At 45.2% G+C, this 27,179-nt stretch overlaps 1 protein-coding gene and 1 long non-coding RNA gene across 3 annotated transcripts in view; both read left to right on the top strand.

Annotated features, from left to right (window-relative positions):
* The window catches only part of LOC310766856, a 292,292-nt gene extending 265,774 nt beyond the window's left edge, over nt 1-26,518 (top strand). The window contains exon 2 of the long non-coding RNA XR_014550465.1: nt 17,626-26,518. This is a non-coding gene — a long non-coding RNA (uncharacterized lncRNA). The remainder of the gene's footprint in view (nt 1-17,625) is intronic.
* SYNE3 (spectrin repeat containing nuclear envelope family member 3) overlaps nt 1-26,518 on the top strand; it is a 92,500-nt gene extending 65,982 nt beyond the window's left edge. For both annotated transcript variants that reach the window (XM_083611810.1, XM_083611811.1), the window contains exons 18-19: nt 1,833-1,871; nt 16,668-26,518. In XM_083611810.1, coding sequence (XP_083467936.1) covers nt 1,833-1,871; nt 16,668-16,865 — 237 coding nt within the window. In that variant the 3' untranslated portion in view covers nt 16,866-26,518. The remainder of the gene's footprint in view (nt 1-1,832; nt 1,872-16,667) is intronic.
* Nucleotides 26,519-27,179: the final 661 nt, after the last annotated feature.

Genomic DNA, 27,179 nt, shown 5'->3' with positions numbered 1-27,179 from the left:
ATTATTTGGAGCACTTGTACTCTGCAGCCAAAAAGGCTTCCAATCTAAAACAAAACAAAACCAGGACGAACAGGGGAAAGGAAACAGGGAGAGGGAAGAGTGGAAAACAAAACCCAGGCACCAATTCTGAGACAGTTTTTCTTCTAATGACCAGCTGGCACAGTTCAGGGGCAGCAGGTGCCTGGTACAGCTGGCCTTTTGAGAAAGCCGATGGCCCTGCTTCCCATCTCAGATGGAATGACTGCCCCCATGTGACGGTGGAAGGAGAGGAGGCTCGATGGAACTGGTCTGAAATGTGGCATAACACAGGGTACTAAAAGGAGTCTATGATTATCCTGTGTCCCATGCTGTTGGTGCCCATCAGTTCGATGCATTAGGCGGGGGAAGATGTACTTGGTTTTTGGTTTTTTTGTTTGTTTCGTTTGTGCCATGGCAAAATTCAAAGTACTTGAAACTGGCACTATGAACCTGAGTCTTTATAGGTGGATGCATGCGTTACTAGCTGCCATCAAAAGCAGCACCATCTTCATTTTCTTCCACTGCAGGGGTGGGGATACTCAGCCCTGGGGGCCAAATGCAGCCTTCTATGCCCCTCTCCCTGGCCCTCAAAACTGTCCCCAGCCCAGGCCACACCCACTCCCCAGATCAACATTCCTCGCCGGCCCCGTTTTACACCCTTGAAAGTTTTAGTCTCGTAATCTGGTGAACAGGGTTCGCTTCCCCGCTCCTCCACATGCAGCTGCTGGGTGACCTTGGGCTAGTCACACTTCTCTCTGAAGTATCTCAGCCTCACTCACCTCACAGAGTGTTTGTTGTGGGGGAGGAAGGGAAAGGAGAATGTTAGCTGCTTTGAGACTCCTCAGGGTAGTGATAAAGCGGGATATCAAATCCAAACTCCTCTTCTTCTTCTTCTATGGAGGGTAGAAAGTGGGGGTGGACTGGGGAGTGCATGTTAAAAACCTAGCCTGCCGTTAGAAGGGAATATTGACATTCATTGCTCCTTTCACTTTGCCTCTGGCTCTGCCCACCACTGGCATGTGGCCCCTGGAAGGTTGCAGAGAATGGAATGCTGCCCCCTGACTGGATAAGACCCCCCCATCTCTGTTGTAATGGAGGGGGGAAATGTGTGGTTCCATTGCCCTGCACATTTCCCTACCCTGCTCTACTTCACTGGCTGACACTTGCAAGGTTTGGGGAAATGTTGCAACATGCCTTTAGCTGGTCTGCATGCAATTTGGGAAAAGATGGGGAGAGGCAGGCCGTGCAGCTCCAATCTTTACTGTTTTGTATGAAGAAAGTGCTCAAAAATTTAAGGGAATTTGCTCTTCCTTCATTTCCCCAGCTCTAAATGCAATAATTTTTTTAAAAAAGTGGGGTGAATATGGAGTAATAAGAAAGCTAGATGGGGAAAAATACACAACAATCAAAAGTTGGCTAAAGTGCAAGTAAGAAGTTAGTGTCAGTGTCCTTACTCTGTGGTAAATGTGTGTAGGAATCCACCCTCAGTGGTGCGCTTTTACTGTGCCATCTCCTGCAAAACTACAACTAGTCAGAAGGTGTCAGTGAAATCATAGTTATTTCTCTTGTAAGCCTAAACCAGACTTTAACTTGCTAGGGAACAAAATCCATTTGGAATTTAAACTGGATGTGTGCTATAAAGCTCATTAAATAGAAAATCACCTGCTGCTTTAGCTTGTCCAGACGATGAGAAATTTAAAGCAACATTCCCCTCGTGAAATAAACATTGGCTTATAGGTTCCTAGGGGATACCGTGGTTTCTTTTCTTTAAAAAAAAAACCAAAAACCCCAATGCTTTTGTCTTTTTTAAACAGGCAACAAGCTCTTTGGAGGAGACAGACACATTTAGAAAGGTAAGAGTGTGTTTTTGTTTGTTCACAGAAAAGGAGAGGGAAGGGCATATGTGTGTTTGTGTGTTTTAAAAACATAGTTGCCCAATAATGAAATGAAATATATTTTGTTATGGAGGGCACGGCTGCAGGATTAGAATCCCCACAATAAAATTATACTACATTGCCAGCCAAGTGTGCCACATAATACGATGCATTCTAGAAGACGAAACAAAACAATGGGTACACCTGGAGAGAGACATAATCAAAAGCACCCCCACCATAGCATACCCATTCCTCCCAAACAAACTAAGGAAAATCCCCACAACACTAAACAAGTTCACACAGACCATACTTAAAGCATGGAAGGAAGAAGCAGGCAAACTGTCCCCGACCTCAATCCCACTAATCCCATTGGCTCACCACCCACTATTCCATCACGCAGCACAAAACCTCCAGGTAAAAACCTGGCAAATCAAAGGTTCATATCGCCTAGCAGACTTCTACAAAAATAACAAAGCCACATTGTCACAAGAAATACAAAACAAACTAGGGGACACCCAAATGCCCTGGCTAACACCACCAGCTAAATGCCTTCTTAAACAATCCAGTAGGAAATCAGCAGCAATTAGGCCCTTGAAAACCTCCTCCTAACAACAAAGGGACATGGTAAAGGGATGGTATCCACAATATACAAAACACTACTCCAAAATCCCACAAATTCCCTAGACACAATCAAAAAACAATGGGAGGATGACATAGGCTATGAGATTAACCCCACTCAATGGACCAGAATGTGGTCTAACCCCCCCTTTAAATCCATATCAATAAAAAGAAAAGAACTCACTCTGAAAAACACCTACAGGTGGTACCTAACACCAAGAAAACTAGTGCTAATACGCCCAGGAACCTCACCAAAATGCTGGAGAGGGTGCACCTCCACAGGCACATACCTCCACATGTGGTGAGACTGTCCCAAAATCCAACTCTTCTGGACATCAGTTATACAATACATATGTAAAACAACTAAACAAGTATTAGAAGTCATCCTAGAACTGGCCGTACTGAACATCTTCCAAGATAATAATGCCTACTCACATTATAAAGAGCTCATAACCCACCCAGTCTCAGCAGCTAGAAGCATCATAGCCAGACACTGGAGAGATCTGTCAAGAGTGAACATGGACCAATGGTATCAAATAGTATGGGAAAACTTACTAGAAAAACTAACCAATAAATTGAAACAGACACAGGGACAAATAGAAGATGCCTTCACCCCAGTATGGCTCCTTTTTATCACATACGTAGCCCAACAATACAACAACAAGAATCCACCGACAGCATATAAATCAATCTGGCTAACCTGACCCCAAAACCCACCCTCACACACACATAAACAAATCTGACTGCAGTCAACCAAAGATAGCCAACCACACCCTAGGCCACCCCCAACCTCTCTCACCACCAAGGAAATATAACAAGCAAATTGAAAGAGAACCCACACAAGTGATGCTGACACAAAACCCCACACATGCACCGAGTAGAAAAATAGAAGCATTGCCACCCGACCCCTCTTTCCCCCTCTTTTCTTCCCAACCTAATGCATGCAACACTAATGTCTCACAACAGATGAAACTGATCTGTCGAAAACACAACTTGAAGAAAGAGACAATGCACGTGTTTTAGTAAACTAATAAATCTTTATTAAAAATTTATATATATTAAAAAAACAGAACAGCCAGTCTCTTTTAGCTCTCTTTGCTTATCTCATTTACCATTAATAAAATTGTAAAGGAAAATATATAGAGAGAGAGGAGTGCTTCAAGAACACAGAGAAAGAGTTGCACTCGGTGAAGTCAAAATAAACATTAGAGGAAAGTACACTAAAATGTGAAAGTAATTTTTTAAAGGTCAAACACTTTAAAGTAGTTTTTGCTGACCTGGTGCCTTCCAGTTACTTTGGACTATTCCCAGGTTGGGGCTGATGGGAGCAGAAGGTGGCCCCAGGTTGGCAAAGACTGCTTTAACATAGACATAAGATGTATCATAAGCATAAGCAGTTCAGCCATGATGGCTTTGTTTTGAACCACTCCTGGCCATTTTATGAAGTGAACAGTTGAGGAGCCCTAAATGTCTTCTTTTTTTCTAATATGGTTCACCCTTTCATGGAGGTGTGCATATACAGTGGTACCTTGGTTTAAGAACAGCTTAATTTATGAGCAACTTAGATTAAGAATGCTGCAAACCCGGAAGCAGGTGTTTTGGTTTGTGAACTTTGCCTTGGAATAAGAACATGTTTCACTTCCTGTTGAGTGTGTTCCATTTGTAAATTGAGTCCCCCGCTGCTATGGGAAAGCACGCTTTGGTTTAAGAACGGACTTCCGGAACGGATTAAGTTCGTAAACCAAGGTACCACTGTATGTCCCAGCAGCCTACCATGAGGTAGATTACACATTCGTTTTCCTCAGCATCCAGTGTGCTCCCACCGCTGCCCTGGAAAGTGAAATACACACACTGTTAGCCACAATTGTTGTTGGTGTTGTCATTTAAATTTGTATACCACCCTTCATCCGTAGATCTCAGGGCGGTTCACAACACAAAATTACAATATAAAAAAACCACAAAATACGTAATCAAAACAAGAACAAAAACAAACCAAAAATACCCCCCCCACACACACACAAAACACATTTAAAAGGGCATCATAAGTCAGTCAGGATGAAGAGGATATATTAAATTAAGCCAGTGGTTTTCAGACCATTTGCCTTCAGGAGAGATCTTCCCCTAGTGGTTTGTCCACTAAGGAGCCGCCAAGAATCTGCTACAATGCCCCTACGATCCATCAGGGAATGTTCTTCCTCTTTCATGGAGGTTCTGATGGAGCTTCATCCGAGGAATTGACATGATCTATATTACCTGCTTAGCTTCAGCAGTGCTGCAACCTCAGATGCATCCACATCATTCCATGTGGCTGCACAAGCTTTTGGATTCTGGCTATTAGTAGGATGGGGGAATCAAATGTTGGACATTGCCAGGGCCCGGCTAAAGTCGATTGATTCCCATCTCCCTCCCTCAGTAGGAACAGCTCAAGCGGCAGGAATGTTTCTCTTAGCATCCATTATACCCCTAGGGGGAAAACATGCTGTATTTAATTCTTGATGGGAACATTGCCAGACGCCGAGACAAAAATACAGTTTTCCTCTCTGTAAGGGATGGTTCGAAAGACCAATCAAGGCCATCCCCCGCCCCCATTTTAATATTTGCTTATTTTGCTTGTATTTTTAGATAACCCTATCCCTGCTGGCTTATATATGAACATTGCAGTGCAATCTTGTGCATGTTTTGCTAGAAATAGGTTCCAGTGATTCAGTGATACTTAGGCAGCATTCACGCCATCCATTTAATGCACATCTTTGTTAAATTTCTATACTATCCTTCATCCAAGGATCATAGGGCAGTTTTACAATATAAAAACACAAAAAATACATAACTCATATATGCGTTTGCATACATATGTACTAGGGATGCTCAAAAAATTCTCCCCATCCCTTTGTACGAGGAGTATGGAATTACTTTGGTGTTTCTCCAGCTGTCTGCCCTTCTTCCATTTTCAAATATTTTTGGACTTCAGTCTACTGCTCCTCAGGCCCATCTCTCTGCTCACTAACCTCCCAACCCCCATTTTAGAAGCCACCAATGCACAGGAGTACACATGCATTGACAAAATCAGAGCACAAGGAGGGATTTCACTTTAAACCATCATGGCTTCCCCCAAAGAATTCTGGGGCTACTGTTTGTTAGGGGTGCAGAGAGTTGTTAAGAGACTCCCGTACCTCAGACAGAGCTACAATTCACAGCGTTCCCTGGGAAGAGGAATTGGCTGCTAAACCACTCTGGGAATTGCAGCTCTGGGTGGGGAACAGAGGCCCCTTGCAAGCTCTCAGGACCCTTAACAAACCACAGCCCCTAGTGCTTTAAATGTATGTTGTGAATGTGGCCTTACTCACCAGTAAGTGTACGCATGGTCTGCAATAATAAAAGAACCATTCCTTGATCATCCCAGAGCATAAAAACCTTGCTTGGATAAATAGCACGCACAGAGAAAAAGATGTCAGATAGAAAACAAACGGCGAATATGCACTAGCATAATTTTATCCATAAAGAGAAGACTGGAAGATTAAATTGAGAAAGCTAATGCGTTGGGGCCTGTGGTTTCTCCCCCGTAGGCTGACAGTGATGGAATAGCTTATTGCCTCTTCGCATACGATGGAGCATTGTAAAAACAAATATTTAAAAAAATAATGATGATAAATGTTTCTTCAAAGGTTGGCTTCCAAGTTGCTGAAAGTATTGCAGGAGCATACTTAGCGTCAATTGGAAATCAAAGCAGGTTATTTATGGGGTTCAGAAGTTCTTGTCTGGTTTATTTTCTGCAGTGCTCAACCCTAATTAAAGCTCCTTGCTGCGCAAATGATTTGGGCCTCATTGTTTGTACAAACAAAGTAATTAGGATTTATTAGATTCATGACTGCCTAATTGGTTCCCTTTGAGATGCTGTGGGATGTAATCTCCTGGAGCAGATGGAGAGTCAGGATCTGCAATTGCGTCTCATTTAGAAAGTCGCCACTGATCGTTGGACCAAATAAGTTCAGCCAGCCGCGAGCGATGCTAGTTCACTCGCTCCTTCTCTGGAAGACTCTTGGTTCAGGTCCTCATGCTAAAAACATCAACGAGAGTAAAATTCTTTCACTGCTGTAAAACAGAATTTTAGAGTTGGAAGGGACTTTTGAGGTCCTACAGCCTAGTTATTCAATGCTCAGTGAAGGAATCTGAACATGAAATCTTGCTGGATGAGACCAAAGCTCTTCAACTCCAACATCCTGTTCTCACAGTGGCCAGTCAGGTCCCTATGGGAAGCCCAGTGGATATACTAGGACACCATGCTCCTGATATCAACTAGACATCATTAGAGCTTCCTGGATGAGGCCGTTAGCCCATCTAGTCTAGCATCCTGTTCTCATAGTGGCCAACCAGGTGCTTATGGGAAGCCTACAAGCAGGACACTGAGGCTCTTGGTCTCAATTCATGTGGTCCTCAACTTTTGATGAGTGTGGGAAGGAAGTCCCACTGGGATGGAATCTGGGAAGGAGAAGCAATGGGAATCCTCTGCAAACAAGGAACTCAAGCCTCTGGAAAGAGTGACCTGTCACCTGTTTCATGGGGAGGAAAAGTGTGTGAGAGAAAGAGTGGCAGAAAGAGAGAAATAAAAGAAGGTGGCCACACACACTGCCAGCTCTGGTCCAAATATCACCAGCATCCCCTGCTTAAATTTTACCCTTGGGGGGGATGCAGCCCTTGGCAGAAGAAAAGCTCCCCCCTTCACTGAAATACCAGGTAATTGCTTGGATTGCTTGCATGGTTTGGGCATCTCCATTCAAGGTGACGTTCAATATTCCTGGCAGAAATATTGGGAAAGCAGCGACTGCAGAGAAATACATTGCCAACTTTCACAGGCACACTCTATCCAGCCCTGGAGGCTTAGGGGTTTGTTTTTGTTTTTGCTTCTCCTGCCTGTTACCAGAACCATTTTTCATGATATATTTGGAACGGAGTTATATTAATGAACGCTCTGCATAATGTGCTAAAGAGCCCACAGCTCCCCAATAACCATCTCAGCAGGAGTCAAAATGCCTCAGGAGGATGAGTCAAGAGCAAATGTGACTGAGGACAGCTAGGCCGCCCGTGCAGCTTGAGTTCAGTCCTAGTGGCACTTTTAAACATTTTAAATATAATTTTCTACACACTGCCATCTATGCTTGGTGGAATGTTTATCTAATTTTACTATTCTTTTTACAGAAGTCATACGGTTGCCAACTTTTTTTTACTAGCTGTGCTCTTGTGCTTTTAATAGCCTGGCCTGCAGAAATGTAGCAGGCAAAGGTTTACGCCTGGCATGGAGAGGCACCTGCGAAGCTGTGCTAGCCTAGTCACCAGTGAGTGACATTCTGCTGCTCTTCTCCAAGTGTGGAAAAGAGGGGAGAAATCTCCCTCTCTGGCTAATGGCCTGTGAGAGCCTAGCAAGTAGGGCTGCCAATCCAGGACTATAAGACTATTGGTCCATCCAGCTGAGTATTGGCAAATTCCATTGGTCATGGCTACCCATGTACACACACATAGCCATGCTGGCTGGGAATGGTGGAAGGTAGAGTCCAACAACATATGGAGGGCCACAGGCTTCCCAACCCTGGTGTGGACAGTAGTGAGCTAGGTGGACCATTGGTCTGCTCTGTTTAGCTCAGTAATGTCTGCATTGACTGTCAGCAGCTGTCAAGAGTTTCCAGCTGGGAATATTCCCAGCCCTACCTGGAGATGCCAGGGGTTGAACCAGGGATCATCGGCATGGAAGGAGATGCTCTTCCACTGAGCTACAGCCCTAGATAAGGCAAATTCATACATAAGGCAAATTCATGGAGGATACGCCTGCCAATGACTACCAGCCACGGTTGCTATGCTCTACCTCCAGTCAGAAGAAGCAGAGATTCTGAATTTCAGTTTCTGGAAACCACAGGAGGAGAGAGTGCTCTTCTGCTCAGATCCTCCTTGAGGGTTTCCTGCAAACATCTGGTTGGCTGCTGTGGTCATTGGCATGGTCCAGGAGGCTCTGCTTGTATTCTTAAGGCACCTTGGTATAAGGCAGAGGTAGGAAGCCTTTTTTCAGACAGGGGCCACATTCCCTTCTGACAGTGGCAGACCTTTGGCTCTCATATTTCAGCGGCACCCTGTGCAACGCTAAAATTCGGCCTCTCCCCACCTCTCGCACTCCATTCTATAGCATTGTGGTGGTGCCCCAGTGCATCTGAACCAGTCACACTACCCTAACAAAGGGGGTGCTGTGGTCTAAACCAATGAGCCTCTTGGGCTTGCCAATCAGAAGGTTGGCAGTTTGAATCCCCGCAACCAGGTGAGCTCCCGTTGCTCTGTCCCAGCTCCTGCCAACCTAGCAGTTCAAAAGCATGTCAGTGCAAGTAGATAAATAGGTACCGCTGTGGCAGGAAGGTAAACGGCATTTCCGTGCGCTCTGGCTTCTGTCATGGTGTTCTGTTGCGCCAGAAGCGGTTTAATCATGCTGGCCACATGACCCAGAAAGCGGTCTGCGGACAAATGCCGGCTCCCTCAGCCTGAAAGCGAGATGAGTGCTGCAACCCCATAGCTGCCTTTGACTGGGCTTAACTCTCCAGGGGTCCTTTACCTTTTTTTTTTAACCCTAACTCTGCCTCTGCTTCTGAGCAACCTTCCAAAGGCTGCAGGCCCATGGTGGGTCAAGCAAGAGGCCAAAGTGGACAAGGGAACAAAAGTGACTTTCACCTCTGCATAGGAAGTTCATGGCTACACACACTCATTTCCCCCACCTTGTCTCCTCCAAGCAGACAAGCAAGAGGCATTCGTAGAGTTCCGAGTTCCCATTCCAGCCAGGAAAAAGCACTCAGTGTTGAAGCATGGCCAGTGATGGTTATGGCTTAGGCAGAGTCTCCAGGGCCAGACAGAGGCATTTATACCCTGGGCCTGAGGTTTCCCTAGCATTCAGCATCTTCCTCTGTCCCTTCTGACACTGCCAGCACTCTTAATGTCTGTCTTCACACCTGGTTATTTTGTGCAATGGTCGCAGCTGCCTCAGTGCCTCGCTGTCCTCGGCAGTGTTATTGGCGAGACCCGCCGTTGCTCCAGCGATTGAATTTTTGTGCTCTGCAGAGCTAAGATGCATGGCATTTTGATCATGCCTCGAGTCAACAAGCCCATGGTGCCTTCCCACTCCTTGATCCTGCAGCGGCATCACAATGCTGAAGTTGTGACAGCCTGGGCATTTCCATGGCGACCAGCTGAGTCATTAAGCATGATAGCATGGCTGCCGGATAAGGCAAAGCCAAGCCCAGAGCAGGTGGGAGGGAAAGCCGTGGCAGGAATGCTGGATTTACATGACCTCTCCTGCAGGTGTTTGCCTTAGGGCAGTAGGGAGAAGTTGAAAGGGAGAATCAGAACCATAGTGTGCAGCTTGTTTGCGAAACAGCACCACAGTTTACCAACTGCTTCACATTCCTCAGGTCTCACAACACCCCCGTGAGCTAGGTCACCATTCTCCCATTTTACAGGTTGGGAACTGAGGCTGAAAGGCACCACAGAAGTATAGTTTTAATTTTATTTATTTTTTACTTAACAGGATTTATATACTGCTTAATCATCAGATCCTTTAAGTAGATTAATATCCATCTGCCTGGGATATGAAGGCAAAACAACTCCTCATTTAAGCAAGGTTATTTGCTTAAGGTTATTTGAGGAAAATAACCTTAGTTGAGATGTTGTAACCCTTCATGCCATGAGGGGGGGAGCTAGGGAAATGAAGCTTGTTCCCACTTGCCCTTAAGCAATTCTGATCCCCCACACGGGGATTAGAATGTCCCCCTGGGATTTAGGAGATGGAATATTCCTTTGGGGCATCTAGCTGGGTGCAAGACTATTGTCCTTTGTGCTGCAATTGTTTCTTTATGCTGCCAGGATTATGGCAGCTTTGAGCCACTTACTCAGATGCTAGGCATGCATGTCAAAGCATCCCAAGGGATGGATTAATTTAAGCACCCACTCTTCAAAATCTCATTCAGCTTCCAAGAAACATAGAAAGGACGCAATGCCAAAAATAGTTATGGGAATGTTTCAGCTCACTGGAGAGCAAGGGTTGTAATCAACTGGCTTTAGGCTGGATTTTTCTTGTGGCCATTACATTCACCATCTAAGAAAAGATTGTCCAATCCCAAACTCTTAGGCATTCCAGTTCCTGCACCCTGGTGGACTTGTAGTTTTGGGGGGATGTTCCAATCCATGAACCTCAAAGAGCTAGAAACCTACTTTTCTTCATTGCAATTTCTGTACACACCCCTGATTTCCCTTCTGTTATGCAATAATGTCAAAAAAACAAGTTGCTGTGCTGTTTCACGGTGAATTTGGCAGGAGTTACTTAAGGCTACATTGAGGCTGCATGCATGCCAAACGTTTAGAGTTCCTACATGCCCCAGAAATAATAATATTGGGGGCTGTAGTTCATTAAGAGTGCTGGGAATTATAGGTCTGGCCCTACCATTAGGTAGAGTGAGTCAGTCGCCTCAGGTGACACCCATGCTTTGAGGAAGATTCAATTTCCAGTCCACTTAACTTCTGTACACGGAATGGTGGGCACCATCTTGTCTGCTTTGGGCAGCAAAATGTCTCGGGCCATCCCTGTCAAAGTTCTAGCTGAACAACAACACACAGCGAAATAGATCCTGTAAACCTGAACTCTGGCAGCCCTGAATCTAGAATTTCCCTGCTGGGTGCATAAGGACGTTGGACAAAGCAACTGGGTGAGAAGCTGAACAAAAGAAATCTTTCTCGGTGCCTCAGCATAGTTAAGAGTGGCAGAGGGGGCTCTCTTGGTAGTTCTGCCCCCCTCAAAAGTGTGGCCCAGAAGGGAGACGTCTTTCTCTAAGTTTTGGAACTCCCTTCTCACAGAGGTGCGTCTTGCTGTCTTTGTTGTACAGCTTCCAGTCATACACTGAAGACACAGCTCTTTACCTTTCACAGTTAAATGAAGTGTGTGGTAAAACTATGGCACTCACTCCTAGTAAAAGAGCATTGGGCAAATCCACGGGAGAGAAAACTATCAATGACTACTTGCCATGATGGCTATCCTCTGGTCAGAGGCAGTAATGTATCTGAATACTAGTTGCTGGAAACCACCAGAGGGGAGAGTGCTCTTGTGCTGCAATCCTGTTTGCAGTTTCCCCACAGGCTTGGCCACTATAAGAACAGGATGCTGGGCTGCATGGGCCATTGGCCTGATCCAGCAGGCTCTTAAAAGGATTTTGTTTCGTGATATCTACCTCTTCCATATTATTTAAGCCTCTCTATTTCGAACTTAAAAATGGAAAGCGTCATGATGGTGGCCAACAAAAGAGGTTTAAAGACTGTCTGAAGGCAAGTTTTAAAAAATGTAGTATAAACACCAACAATTGGGAAACACTTGCCTGCGAGTGCTGCAATTGGAGAACAGCCTTTACCAAAGGTGTCATGGGCTTTGAAGACACTCGAACTCAGGACGCAAGGGAGAAACATGCTAGGAGGAAGGCACACTTGGCAAATCCACACCGTGATCAACTCCCGCCCGGAAACCAATGTCCCCCCTGTAGAAGGATGTGTGGATCCAGAATTGACTTCCACAGTCACTTACAGACTCATTGTAAAAACCGTGTTTATGGAAGACAGTCTTCCTCGGCTATGAGTGATCGCCAAAGAAGAAGAAGCTTATTTAAGCCATACTGTTCTGCTTTTGCTTGATTGTTTGCTTTTGTAATTGTATGAAACCTATTTCTGTTCCGTTGTTGCAACCCGCCCTGGGACATTTCAGTGAAGGGGTGGGGGTAAGAAATCCCATAAATAAATGAAAAATTCACTCTCCCGGGGTGAGACCTGGCAAACATGGACGTGGTTATTTTTAATGTAGACACCCAGGCTGTTATTCCCCCATAATGCATTGTGCCGGTCTGGTGTTCTCTGCCACTCTGGTGTTCTCAGAAGGAAACCAAACCTTTTCGTAAGGCCAGAATTGGATTCCTGGCCCACTTTGCTCCCTTGCCCTTCTTATAATGAGCCATTTTGGAGCAGCAGACCCAGTTGTAAAGGCTACTGCTATACGTTGAACTCAAATTTCACCATCTGTTCCACTTCCCTTTTTATTCTCTGGCATCTTGTAAAATATGAGGCTTGTACAGGGAGCAATGAAAATAAGTCAGCCTGATTGTAAAGTGAGGTGCAAGGGGTGGGGACCCGGAGCTTTCTGCTGCTGTCCAGAGATTAAACAGAGAAGGCCCATGGCTAGATTCAGGTGCTGTATATCCCAAAATGGCGGCTGCCCCTGAACTCGGCAAACCTATACAAACATGAAGCAGAGCTTTGGCCATGAGGGAAAGTGTGTGAAACTCGCACTTCGTTGTAACTGAATACCCAACCAAAGGCGGCCATTTCTCTCCAGCAGCCACCAAGTTCCTGTCTGGCACGCAACACAGGTTGGAAAAATTGTAACTGGTGCGTGGAAATCTCAAAATTAATACTAAAAGCAACTGCGTTGTCCCTCGAGGAAACCGAGGCTGAGAAATTGTCTGGAAAAAATCGTTTGCAACACTAAGCATTTTCTTAGAGATTTTAGCGTCTGGCAGATTGTCACACATAGATCAACCCCAAACGTTGGCTCACGGAAGCCCTTTTTATGGTACCCAGAAACCTCCAGCCCCTTTTGCTCAGCACCTCGTGTCTCTTGAGGGTGTGGTCCGTTCCTGCATAGAAGCATTGCTAGCGCTTGTAGAGGGCACACTGCCTTACATAATGGCTTCATGGTCTGAAAATTATTAGATGGTGTGCCAAGAATCAAATCACCTCATGCTAATGGCTCAGGGACAGAGCCAAGTTTGATGTTAAATGCAGTTGTGGCCTATTGGGACTTGTGAGTCAGAAAGCCAGGAGCCCGACATGATGTGGGGCAAGATCCAATGACAGAATCCTCCTCTCCGTTGAGTTCCAGAAAGGCAACATGGATAATGAGGAAGGTGAAGGTGACAGCCAGTGCAACTCCTTAGACTGGTTGGAAGTAAGAAGGCAGGCAAATGGGGGCTAGCTCAAGGCAGAGGGAGGCTGGTAGCCCCATCTGACCTAATGGAAGAGCCTCCACTGGTTAAATGCCTCTTTGTGTGTAAGGACCACCTCTTTCCATATGAGCCTGTCCGGACCCTGAGATCATCTTCTCAGGTCCTTCTTCATCTGCCTCCTCCATGAGAGGTCCACAGGGTGGCAACACAAGAATGGGCCTTTTCTACAGTGGCTCCCTATCTGTGGGGTGCTTTCCCCAGGGAGGTCTGCCTGGCGCCTTAATTATACACCTTTAAGCACCAGGCAAAAACGCTTGTCTTTAACCTGGCCTTTGGCTGATTGACATCCAGTGCTCTGTGTGTGTGTGTGTGTGTGTGTGTGTGTGTGTGTGTGTGTTTATTATGCATTTTGCATTTTTATGTTGCGATTTTATGTTTTAATCGTCTTGAGACCTGCGGATGTAATTAAATACAAATTTAATAAACAAACAAATAATAATTTTGCAGATTAGATTATAAAATGCAAATTGTATTAGCTGGGAAGAGCAAATAATTATTGGGAACCCAGAAGGCAGGGATGAGAAAATGGGTACTTTCTTTCCCTGCTGTGGTCATAATGAAAAACCCTTCTCTGAAATGTCACTTCAGGAGCAAAGACACATTTAACATTCTGTGGTTTCACCTGCAGTAGTAGTTTTTGATGCATTAAAAATTGTGGGGGAGAGTGTGGACAGGATGTGTGATTAACTTGTACTTCCTGTTCTCCACATACTTATAGTCCCCTCTGCTGCTGGGGGGGTGGGGATTGATTCAGTTCATATTGAAAGTGTGCTTTTCAGATTTGCACTTTCCTAAACTAAATGAGAATGAAAATGTGGCTATCCTTTGAAATTTACACTTCTTTGAATTTTGCACTGCAGCTCTCTAGCCAAGTTGTGTGTACAAAAGTGCATTTCCTAGGGTGAAGTGTGGGTACAAATGCAGATGTTCATGAAAAGAACATATGCAATCTGTTAGGGAAGCTTGCTTTACAAAACATGCCAGTGGCAAGGAATTGCCTGTGGGCAGAATGCTCTTGCTTGCTCCCACAGGCATATGGTTGGGCCCTGTGAGAACAGGATGCTGGACAAAATGGGCCAATGGCCTGATCCAGCAATATCTTTTTATGTCCTCATGAGTGGCCCTCCAGATGGCAGTAATGTCACAACACTGGGTGAACACAGCAGAACAACTAAAAAAGCAGAATTGTGCGCGGACTGTCCAGTATAAATCCACCACAAATGCACATCAGTGACATGTTGAGGCATATACCTGCCCCCCTCCAAAAAAGTCCAGGGGCTGGTGAGGGAGACCAGAGTCATCCAAGCAAGGATCCTGGCTTACCCCATGGGGAAACTGCATATTTACTTAGGGCCTATAGCACCACCATCCAATGCGCATGGGCAATGCCCCATTGGATTCAGATAGGCAGCCTTCATTAATTGTCAGGCTGTTGGAGGTTCATGTGGGATTGCCCAGGAAAGCAGAGAGACGGAGAAATCACAGGCTTTTTAGTCCTTTTTATGATTATTCTAGGTGCCAAGGCGAGGCAACCAAGCACCTTTCAGTATCTAATGCTGCTCCAAGTCAAGGTCCATGCCCCCTTTCTCCATACTTCCCTATTCATCAGACTCCTCCTCTCTCCTATGGTTGCTGTTAAGGGCCACCTGCCTTCAAGCCCTCTGCTCTGGTATTCTTATTGAATGTCTGGTTTGCGGGGAGGGAACAGGTTCTGGGAGACTTCAGTGACAGCGTGTTGGTCAGCTGCTGCTCAGGCTCAGTCTGCTCAGTGCTACCTGATGTCAGGGACTGGACTGAGGAGGAATGTGGGGGTCAGCCTGCCCCCCATTCTCTTGAACCTTCCTAAGAAGAGGAGGACAGTATAGATTTAGAACAGTGGTTTGCAGAAGGTCATAGTTCAGAGGCTGCAGAGGGGAGAAGCTGGGAGATATTGGGAGAGGGGCAGCAGGAAGAAGCACCAGGGGAGAGACAGCTGACAGATTCAGTGTCTTTAGAAAGCATTCCAGACCCCGCCCCCCCCCAGGACCCGGTGGGCATTGAGAGTAGGAGAACAGAAAACTCAGAGGCAGAAAGCACAGATCAGCCAACACAGGGATGACGTAGAATAGGAGAGACAGAGGGGGTGGGACTTTACTCGGAGCAACGACATTATCTAAGAGAGATGGCATCATACGTCTCTCTCTATCTCTGTGTGAATATTGAATAAAATACCATGGTAAGAATGTCTTGTTTTTCCATTTCTGGCTGCCAGCCGTGAGGGAGGAGGATCAGATTCCCTGAAGCCTGACACCTGGCTCCTCATCTCCCATTAATTCCCAACTTGTTCCCTCTTCTTCTTCTTCTGGGGCAGGGATCAGCAAACTTTTTCAGGAGGGGGCCAGTCCACTGTCCCTCAGACCTTGTGGGGGGCCGGACCCACCGCCTCCCGAAAGCACCCCCCTCCCAAAAGGCCCCCCCACCTATGCTACTCATGCCGCAGGCACCGACGGTGCCTCGTCTTCGGCAGCATCGGCGTCCTCTGTCTTGGCAGGGCACAGAGCCCACGCCACTGGCCTGGGCAGATGAGGCAGCCTTCACGCCGCTGCCGCTTCCTTCCCCCTTGGCCGCTTCCTCCCGCTCGGCCGCCTCAGCAGGAAGGAAGGGGCGGCGCCCAGAGGCGTCCGTGGCTTCTGATTGGCTGCAGGAGCTTCCTGCAGCCAGTCAGAAGCCTGCCGGCACCGCTGCCTGCCCAGGCATCCACGGCTTTTGATTGGCTGCAGCCAATCAGAAGCCATGCTGGCCGCATCACGGAAGTCAGTCTCCGTTCAGTGAGGCCTTTGCGCTACGCCTGTTTAGCGCAGGGATTACCAAGCGAGTGGCAGGGTCCGCAAGGTTTGTGGGCCAGATTAACCAGCCCAGTAGGCCGTATCTGGCCCGTGGGCCTTAGTTTGATTACCTCTGCTCTGGAGTGTGCCCTGTGTCAGACCAGGCCTGTAGATCAATACCATCTGCCGCTTCCTCCTCTCTGGAGGGCTCCTGGGGAGCTGGTCTCCACCGCTCCTCTTTATCTGCCCAGCCCATGACATTAATGCTCCATTTGGTTTGTGTCTTTCAGGGACGACCAGCCGGGGCATGTTCCTTCCTGCGCCGCGTCTGCTGCGCCGCTTTGCCTCTCCAGCTGCTCCTGCTCCTCCTCCTGCTCCTCGCCTTCCTGCTGCCTCTCGTAGAGGAGACGCACAGCTGCAAGCTCGCCAACAATTACGCCCGCTCCTTCAACCTGGTGCTGAGATACAACGGCCCACCACCAACTTAAAAGTCCTCTACGCATGAAGGTGCAGCTGAGGTGACAGATTAAGTTATCCGAGTGGCTTTTCCCTGAGGTGTCGCGCCTCCTGCAGGTCCCCCAGAATCCAAGGCAACTCACTAAGGGACCCGTGTAAACTGGAAACTTGGTCAAATGACCTGCATTGTCCATATAGGCTCAGTCCATAGAAATGAAGTATTCATACTTAGAGCTAAAATTATATTTTTAAAAGTATATGGCTATATTTATACTGTATATATGATTTTTATATATGTGTCTCAATGAAAGATATCTTGAAATCACCGTTTCCATTTTTAACCCTGCCAATTTTATTGCTGTTCTTATTTTATGCCTTTGTCTTCGTTGAGTAACAGTAGATGTTTCAACTAAATCCTTGTGTAAGCATAGAAACCAAAAGCTAAGGCATAACCACAAAGGGAGATAAATGTGAGGCTGTTGTGGGGCCAGCGGAAAGATAGCCACACAAGTCAAGTTCCATCTCCTCAACCCATGAATGTTATGAAAACTACAGCTGCCACCTGCTTGAAGAGATCCTGGTTGATTAATTGTAGTTGTTGATTAAGTACTTAAATCTATTCAGTTTGCATGCATTTGGAAACGAGTAAGAACTGAAGTGAAACAGCAAACACATATTGCCTGTATCTTTAGAGCAGGCATAGGCAAACTCGGCCCTCCAGATGTTTTGGGACTACAATTCCCATCATCCCTGACCACTGGTCCTGTTAGCAAGGGATGGTGGGAGTTGTAGTCCCAAAAGCATCTGGAGGGCCAAGTTTGTCTATGCTTGCTTTAGAGGGTGGACATCTGCTTTTGCAGCAGGCACCAGCAACATGCGGTCAGTGGACTAGGGGAACTAGGCTAGTCCCTTAAAGGCTCCCAAAGCCCTCTTCCACCCTCTCAAAGCCTGCCCAGCCTTGGGAAGGAGGCAGCTGGGATCCAGCATCCTGTCAGAGGCTTGATGCCTCCTTCCCGAAGCCCGGGAAGCTTCTGCCCAGCTTAGGGAGGGAGGCACGAAGCTCACACCTGCAACATCCCCCTGCAAGCTGACTCTGTTCTCCTACAAAAAAAATCACCGCACACCACTGGAAGGCCCTATCTTTTCTCCTCCGTGTGAGAGAAAATGGGAAATACCTCTTTTACAAGTGATGCTTTCTTTCTTCTGTTTTTATATGTACATGCATTTAAAAGATTTTTTTAAAAAAGCTGCTACCCAGTTAATCAGAGCATTATTATTATTATTTAGTTGTTCAAAAAGGAATTAGTCCATTAATCTAACCAATTAATCAGCTAACAGTCGCAACCCTGTACCTGTTCCACACGATTGGCTGTGGCAAGATAGTGATATCATACCACGTTTTCATAATTACATTCTATGGGCGGAGGAAGGGAACTCCACATGGAGCTGCCTTTTTTTAGTGGCAACCATTGAGCTTCTCACCGCCAGTTCTACCCAAAGTGTGAGAAGGTAAGAGATTATCCTGGGAATTCTGTGGCACCGGAAGACTCAATGTGCCCCCAAGTGAATGCCAGCTTCTGGGAATGCCAGCACAGAGAGTCCTGTTGCAGTCAGGTCCTGCTTATGAGCTTCCCATAGGTACCTGGTTGGCCACTATGAGAATTGAATGGGTCTTTGGCCTGATCCAGCACAGACTTCCTATGTTTTATATGCAAGATGAGGCCCCTGAACCTTGCTGCGCCATCTCGTCTCTCTCCCCCGTTCCTGCTACTCTCCTGTTATCAACGCTTTCTCTCTCGCACCCTTAACATAACTTGAAATACTTGAGTCCAATTGACCCCTCTCTATCGTTTCACTTCTTACCAACCAGCAAAAGATCCTGCCAACCTCGGCAGGAGAGATGTTTCTGGAGGAGGAGGAGGCAAAAGCCTAGGGTGATTGTAGGCAACATAGCAGACATTCTTTCCATGTGCAGAGGTCAGAGCAAAATAGTGGCAGCGTCACTTCAACATTTCAAATGTTATGATATCCCCCCCCAAAAAAAAAATTGTTGGAGAAGGGGAAACTAAATTGGAAACACATTTTGGCAGCCTGGGGTCTCCCCACCCCCACCAACCTCCTCTCAGCATGGAATTAATTTTCTGCTGAATATGACAGCACATCCAGGGTCTCTAAAACTTTGCCCTGTAAGACTTCCTCTTCCAGGATGCTAACTTTGGTTTCCCCTTCTATCCAGTTTTTCACTCACTCACTCACTCACTCTCTACCCTGCAATATTCAGCACTACATGGCCACTCCCCAGTGGGCTGCTGTGGGGGTTCCTTCCCAGTCCCTGAATTGCAGGGTGTTGGCGTAGATGACCCATCCGTAGAGAAATCAAAACTGCACTTAACAGAGTCTAGTCATCACCCTCTACTCCTCAGCCTCTCATATTGCCCAATCCAGCCCTTTTCTCTTTGCAAGTTAGGCCCCATTTGCACTATACAAATAAATAAATAAAAAGGATCGTACCACTTTAACAATCATTGTTTCCCCCAAAGAATCCTGTACTATGGTTTGTTACGGGTGCTGACAGTTGTTAGGAGACTCCTGTTTCCCTGGAGTTCCCAGGGAAGAGGGATTGATTGCTAAACCACTCTGAGAATTGGTTCCCATCCCTGATCACAGCCGCATGGCTTGGCTGCAACCCTCTGCATAGTTGCCTGCGAGTAAACTTGATTGAACTCCCTGATGCTTATCAGTTCCAAGTTGTAAAGCATGTTAGGCTTTAACAAAAGTCCTTCAGCCAGCTGAATTTCAGCCTTTAGCTTTTAAACAATCTTGCAAAGAAGTGTTACCATTTGAACGGCCAGCGTGAAGAAGGAACTCCATCAAAGGAAAGGAAAGATGTGTCCAACCTCTGCCTGTTTATTTCTCTCCCCCCCCCATTCTCTGACTTCCTCTATGCTAATCTGTCCCAAACAACAGAAAAAACTTCACTAACAACTCTGTTGCTTGCTAGAGCAAGGAGGGTGCACCACTTACCCTGGTGATCTGGACCCTTCCGCTCCAGAAAAAAAAGACTGGGACTGCACCCCCTTCCTCTCTCTTTCCACGCCTATTCCTGCTCTGGCATCCTTCACTGCCTTTTTGCACTCTGGTCCCATAAAAATTATTCAGAGGAAAGGTCTACTGATATCGCTTAACTGTGCTTAAAATATTTCGCCGCTGTGGATTAAGACTATTACCGTTTTGCAAATAAGGAGGCTGCTTCACAGAGATGTTAGCAGCCCAACTGCACGGGATGTTCTTATGCTGTTGGCTAGCCGAGTGTCCACTGGAGGCTGACTTGTTCATTGCTCAAACCGGCACAGTGTGGTTGGGAAGAAGACTCATTAGCCCATGCAGGGGTCACCTAAGGTGGCAGACAAGTCCAGCTTGGTATTCGACGTATCAGTCTGCTCTGAGACATTCCACTTTCTTGCTTTAACCCAGCTGCTGCTGCAGCTGTTCAGCTTTTGTCTCAGCATCCCTGCTCAGAACCTAGAAATGGTTTGTTTGCTGATAGACTATGATCACTTTAGCAGCCGTTATCGCCTTTAATCCCTGCTCTCTGCAGAATCATGGTGTTTTCCAAAATATTACACTAGCTCTCTCTTTCATGTGATTTCCCCCCTTTTCTGTGGAACAAAGAAGTTAGCTTATTTCTTGTTTAGATCCGTTATATTTGTGTAAGGCTAAGAGGCAAGCAGATCCACTCATTTTCTTCCATTACTCCGTGCAGTTCATGTTGTGGTCTTCATTTCTGAGAGAGAAAGAAATCTAGCATTCGACATCGCTCCTTAAAAAAGAAAAAAAATTAAAAACCTGCCTCAGTTCTGTTTAGTTTAAAACCTGGGCATGTGTTTACTAAAGTGTTATCAGGGGTCTCCAAAGAATAAGACTTATCTTGGAAAAGCTGAGCTGACCTGTAGTCTAAACGGCACCACTATAATTGCACAAGGGGATCCACAAGCAACCCATTGTTACTTTTTCTGCTTCGGAAATTGCACAAGGATTGGCTAGTCGTATATTTTTCCAGGCTGTCTTCCCATAAGGCATTCACACAAACTGCTGGTGAGGCTGGATTGTCAAGGAGTGTGGAAGGTGGTGGTCCTAACTGGGGTCGCTTCCAGGTAGGAATGGGGGCAGAGGGTGGGGAATCTGATTCAGTTTGCACTTAAACTTACCTAATTTGCACTTTCTGGAAATGCACTAACAGAAACACGGCCCCCCTTCGGAATTCGCACTTTGACAAATTTTCGCAATGCAGTTCCTCAGACAAGTAATGTGTACAAAGAATGCCTATACTAGGGCAAAGTGTTCGTGTAAATGCATATATTAATGAGCAAACAAATGAAACATGCCAGGTTTCCTCTTTCAAACTGACTTCAACTCCCAGGGAATGGTGGCAGGGGAAAAGCCTATTTTCTGCCTCGAGCCTCCAGTGCAGAATGACTTGTGGAGCTTAAGGATATCGTAAGCCAGCCTTTTATTTAAACCTGATAGCTATAGGTTACAAGAAACTACAGTGGTACCCCTGGTTATGATCTTAATTCATTCCGGAGGTCCGTTCTTAAGCTGAAACCATTCTTATCCTGAGGCGCGCTTTTGCTAATGGGGCGTCCAGCACGCGATTTCCGTTCGCATCCTGGGGCAAAGTTCACAACCAGGAGCATCTACTTCCGGGTTAGTGGAGCTCGTAACCTGAAGCGTTCGTAACCAGAGGTACCACTGTAAATGCAGGTATGTACAGGGAATCCAATGCAGGCAAATGAGCAGGCTGATATTATTATTATTATTATTATTATTATTATTATTTATATACTGCCCTATACCCACAGGTCTCAGGGTGGTTCACAAGGTAAAATTACAATATAAAAACACAAAATACATAAACAAAATATAAACATAAACAGCTGAATAACCCCATAAAACAGTTAAAACATTAAAAAAAAACAATTAAAAAGCAGTTTAAAAGAATGTAGTGTTTATCTTGTACTTTAAGTGTGATATGGATAGGATCTTACTTCTTTTTGCTGCTTTTTGTAACTATCTGGTTCTTGGAATGTGCATTAGAATGTGATAGAGGAGAGTTAGAGTATTCCCTCTCATCCCTGTGCCTAGCATAGAAATCAAGCCACCCTCAAGGCAGGACAAGTTAGTGGAAGTCTCCCCGTAGGGTCTGTGCTTTAGAGGCTCCACAACATTTGATTTGTCCTGAAGCGATAGTTGACTTGAACATAGGAGAGTGCCTTACAGCAGAGATGCAGAATTGGGGGGCCTCCAAATGTAGCTGGACTCCAACTCCCATCATTCCCGACCATTGGGCATGCTGGCTGAGGGCAATGAGAGTAGGAGTCAAGCCATTTGCTTGGTGGCGGCAGCTCTCCAACATCTCAAATCGGGGTACTAGCCTCACTAGAAGTGGTGGGAAGTCAGGGGAAGCGCTTTCTCTGCCATAACTAGATACCCTTTCCTACTCTGTCCTCCCCACAATTAAGTAGCAAATTGGCAGACGGACACCCCACTTTAGGTACACAGGAGGCGGCCCCTGTCTAATGTGTCATTCAGCAATATCAAAAGCAACACGATGGCCAGAAACAATAACAATGTGAAAAACTTTATGGAATAATTCAAAACATCAAAACTAACAAACCGTAGTCAACAGTGACTACATAATCACATGAGCACTGTTCCAGAGTATTTTTCATTATATCTATTCAAAAAAAGATTGGTTAATGAAGAAATTACATATCTTTCTACTTACGAGTGTTGAACTAATTGGCTGATGAAGAATTCAACGAAACAGTAGTTGTTATCTGGAAACACTGTTCAGCAGAGTTCAGAGTTGGACATCAGAATTGGACATTTGCTGATTATACAAAGCTTCACAGCTTGCTCTTCGCCGGGTAAAGTCTGGCACTGTGATTCATTTAAGGACATTCAGAGACTTCAGTTTGTTAGTTTTGATGTTTTGAATTATTCCATAAAGTTTTTCACATTGTTATTGTTTCTGGCCATCGTGTTGCTTTTGATATTGCTGACTCATATTTTGCAACACAGGAGTTTGTTTGTTTACTCGTTAATGTGTCATTCAATCAGGAAGGAAAGGCAACGCTTTTTCAAACATGACTCTCTTGCTCCAGCTTTGCCATATGGCTTTTACAAGCTCAGCCGTGCATTTTGATGCCCGGAGCCCCACTTCCTGCTGGAAATGTGTGAAAATGTCACTATTAGGCCGATTGTACTACACAGCAGGGTCTTGTGTTTTTCAGAAGGAAAAGACGGGGGTAACCGTGAGCAGGCGGCAGTAACAAAGCATTTACCCGCAATCTTTCTCTTTTTCACAAGCCATTGATCAATATCTCCTCCTGGAATTAGTGTAGATTGGTTCCAAAAAAGGCATAGCTAATTTCTAGAGGAGGAGAAGGCAGCAAACTGGTCTTCTTCCCACCCACTTGCCTAGCGCTTCTGCCCCTTGAAGCCATCGTTTTCCTGCAACCCCAGTTGTTACTTGGGGTGAATGTCTATTTTTCTCAAAACGAAAAGCCTTTGTCAACTCCAATAAGAGTAAAAGAGCGCAGGCTTGGGATTGCCTCGCACATGCATCTGCCTCATAGCTCCATAAGCAGAGCCTAACCATTGCTGTGATCTGTATATAATAGGAAATGTCATAATTGCACTATTTAAAGGAAGGTGGCGTTCCACATCCATATAATTTTCATGCCCAGCTTTATAAAAAGGAAGAATGCTTTCATAAAAGTGGAGAGATTTTTGGGGGGTGGGGGGAGCTTATTGTGCTAAGCTTTCCCTTCTGCTAAGGCTTGATCCTGTTAGTTTCAGATAATAAAAAGGGTTCTCATTCATTCCATCCATGCTATTGGGATTTTGCTGGAATTGACCTCTTTATGGTGCTGCCGGGGGGGGGGGGGCGTTGAATTTTGAACTGAATATTGTATTTTTCTCAAGTTACATGGATACCCATGGATTTGTGTTTGAATTATCAGGGTTTTTAACTTTTAGACATAAATGCAAAGTAAATTGTGAAAATACTGATTATCTGGGGGTGCCTTTTCACAGCAAACTAATATATATGAATAATATTTATGACAATTTAACTTCCATGGCTCCCTGCCCCCCCCCCAAGAATCCTGGGAATTGTAGTTTAGGAAGGGTGCTAAGAATTCTAGCCACTATACACATAATATCATTAGTGCCAGATTTAATTCTGTCTCTGAAGTTTAATAACTTTCAGTCTGGCCAGTATCTGGATGGGTGAGCTTAGAAACTCCTAGGAAGAAATATCTCACAATCCTAATATGTGAAGAAACCTTTAGCTTCACGTGATGATGGTTTTTCATCTCCAAAGCATCTCAAACAACTTACCCCAAAACGTAACACTTTTATGTGTGTGTGTGACTTCACAGTGAGCTGATCTTACATGCAGATATCTGTACAAATGGCTGTTTGAAATGTTTTTCCAGTGTTAAAACAACCAAGAATCTTATGACACCTTAAAGACTAGCACATATATTGTGGCATAAGCATGGATCTGATGAAATAACCTCTGGCCCATTGAAGCTGACATGACAATATATTTGTTATTCTTTAAGGTGTCAGAAAAACAGATAGCATTCTGGGACTTCTTTAGTCAGTGAACTGAACCATGCATAAATCTTTCTTATGAACTGGACACCGCTCCATAGTGCTTTTTGGCAACCATTATGTGTACAGCTTATTTACATAATACGATATAGTACCAGTCAAGCAAATTGATGAGCTACAGATCATCACACAAAGTCTGGTACCTATGACTGTCTAGGAATGCAAACCATGGAGCAATGTTTCTATGCATGATCCACCGAAATGAATGGACTCTTAAGTGTGACCAGTGCTCCAATCCACGGGAATATCAATTGTGCTTTAAATTGCAGTGACACCAGTTTCTACTTACAATTCTGCAACGTAAGTCAACTCATTGGGTGCTCCAACTTTGCTTCTTCTGTACAATGCACCAGGCAACAAAATGCTTTTGTGTGTGTGTCAAAAGTAAACCACTTGATTTCTGTAACTTTTCTATTCGTGCTAACTTGAGTGTGTTGTTGGCTCAGAAAAAGGTCATGATCATTGTTTAGCCCAGGGAGAAGATAGTCTTTCCTGCCTTCCAGAGATAGAACCTCGTTTCTTTCCCTGCATCACCTAGAAGAGCTAGAGATGTGTTTTATGTTGAATCAAAACTATGCTGCACCTTGCCCTGGGCCTTCTAGTCACCAGCTCAACAAATCTCAGGCAGGCATCCTTCTCAGTTTAGCACCCGAAATCTTGAATGGGAGATGCTATAGACCAGTCTTCCTCAACATGATGCCGTCCAGCTGTTAGACTACAAGTCTCATCTTCCCTGACTATTGGTCATGCGGACTGGGACCAATGGGAGTCAGAATCCAAAATGTCTAGATAGCACCAGGTTGGGAAGACTGCTGTAGACCAAATCAGAGGCATTAAGATGGAGCTATGGCCCTTCTTTCCAAGTAACCTTATCATCTCATCTCATCCTACCTGACAAGGCACATGATCAATGGAGCTTACTGGTGGTAGTAAATAGTTGGGACAAAGCATTTCCACGTGTTAGAGAGATTCTCCGAGTCTCTTCAGAGAACAATTAAAGCACATTCAGCACAGATTTAAAGCACATGGCTTCCCTCAACAAACCCTGGGAACTAGTGTTTTGCCCTCAAAGAGCTTTAATACCCAGCACCCTTAAGAAACTACAGGTTCCAGGAGGGAAGCTGTGGGCTTTAAATGCATGGTGTGGATCTGCCAGTGGATCTGTTAACATATAGAAAGACTGGCTACATGCAGACACATGTAGCTAGAAGGCCCTGCGTAGTTCAAGGAACGGGTTTCGTAAAACAACCCAGGTGGCTGAAGCAAGTGTACATCATTCCCAGCTTTCCTTGGCAATCATGGTCCTTTGACAATGGACTACTAGGACACAGGCTTCATATTTCCTGCTACCCCACCCCTTTTTGATGTTTTAGCTTGGGCAGTTATAAACAAACACCCCATACTGTAGGGACCATTTCTATCACACTGTCCTATGGTGTGTGGTTTTGAACTATGTTTGTAGTAAGCTGGGCTCATTTTAGCTTAAAACATGCGGGCCCAAACAGATGTCTCTACATGTGCGAGCTATCGCAGTTTGTACCTTCTCTTAGGCAGATTTTGTGTCCTGGACTTTTCCTAAAGCTTTCTGGCGTCATACGGAGAAATGCTGAGCAGCCCAACTCCTTCACAAGATAGAGTTGCCATATTTCAAAAAGTAAAAATCCGGACACAAAAGTTACATTTTTGAGCTGTTTTTAAGGAAAATCGGCAAAAACGACACTGCCGACATGGGTTGCCATATGTCCGGATTTTGCCAATTTCCACCCGGACACTGCTTCCGAATGCAGTATTCCAGGTATGTCCAGGAAATTCCAGGCATTTGGCAACCTTGTCATGAGACTGTTGTCTTTTTGAAGAGCCGCACTTTTTAAAAGAAAAAGATAGAAAGAAGAATCCTCTGTGTGCTCATTTAACGTCACTGTAGTATTTTTGTAAATGGCTTTTTTTAATTAAAAAAATGCATATATTTTTATTCTAATAAATGCCTTCCTGTTTGTAAGCTGCCGTTTCAGTTTGGTGTTTTTTTTGCGGGGGGGGGGGGGGGAGGGGACTATTATATTGTATTCCAAGAGGGGTTCTGCACATGTCACATGGAACCCAGATGTCTGAGAATGTTGAACAATGAGCAGATGATGCTAATTTTAGGCACATCCACACTATTCATTTAAAACACATTCAAAGCATATGGTTTCCCCTAAAGAATCATGGGAATGGTGGTTTGTACAAACATAGCACTTTTTTTGTTACTAAATCAATGAAAAAGGGAACTGTGGTTTGTTAAGGGGAGGCCATGTGTTTTAGACGCATGATGTGGCTGTGACCCTAGTTGCAACTAATAAAATAATCGATTTGGGGAACTTCTTACTATTAGTTATGGAAGAATGTAATATACCAGCCTATTGTAGACAATTTATTCTTTCTCCCTTTGTCTGATCAACAGCACACTGGTTTCCTATTAAAAGAACAGCTTCTTAACTTAGGCGAATAGTATGATTTGGCTGCTCACTCTTCAAGTGCTGCCTTTCGTACGCCTTTGCTTCACTCAGTTTATTCCTCCATCCCCCTTCTGACACATGGCACTATGACACAGGCAGTAGTTGGCGCTATTAAATATGCTACCGAGTGGTGCAGCAATAAAACAGCTAGCACATTTGCAAAGC

The sequence above is a fragment of the Podarcis filfolensis genome, assembly GCF_964270895.1.
Source record: "Podarcis filfolensis genome assembly, chromosome: 1".
NCBI lineage: Eukaryota > Metazoa > Chordata > Lepidosauria > Squamata > Lacertidae > Podarcis > Podarcis filfolensis.
This window is presented reverse-complemented; position numbering and strand designations above follow the sequence as displayed.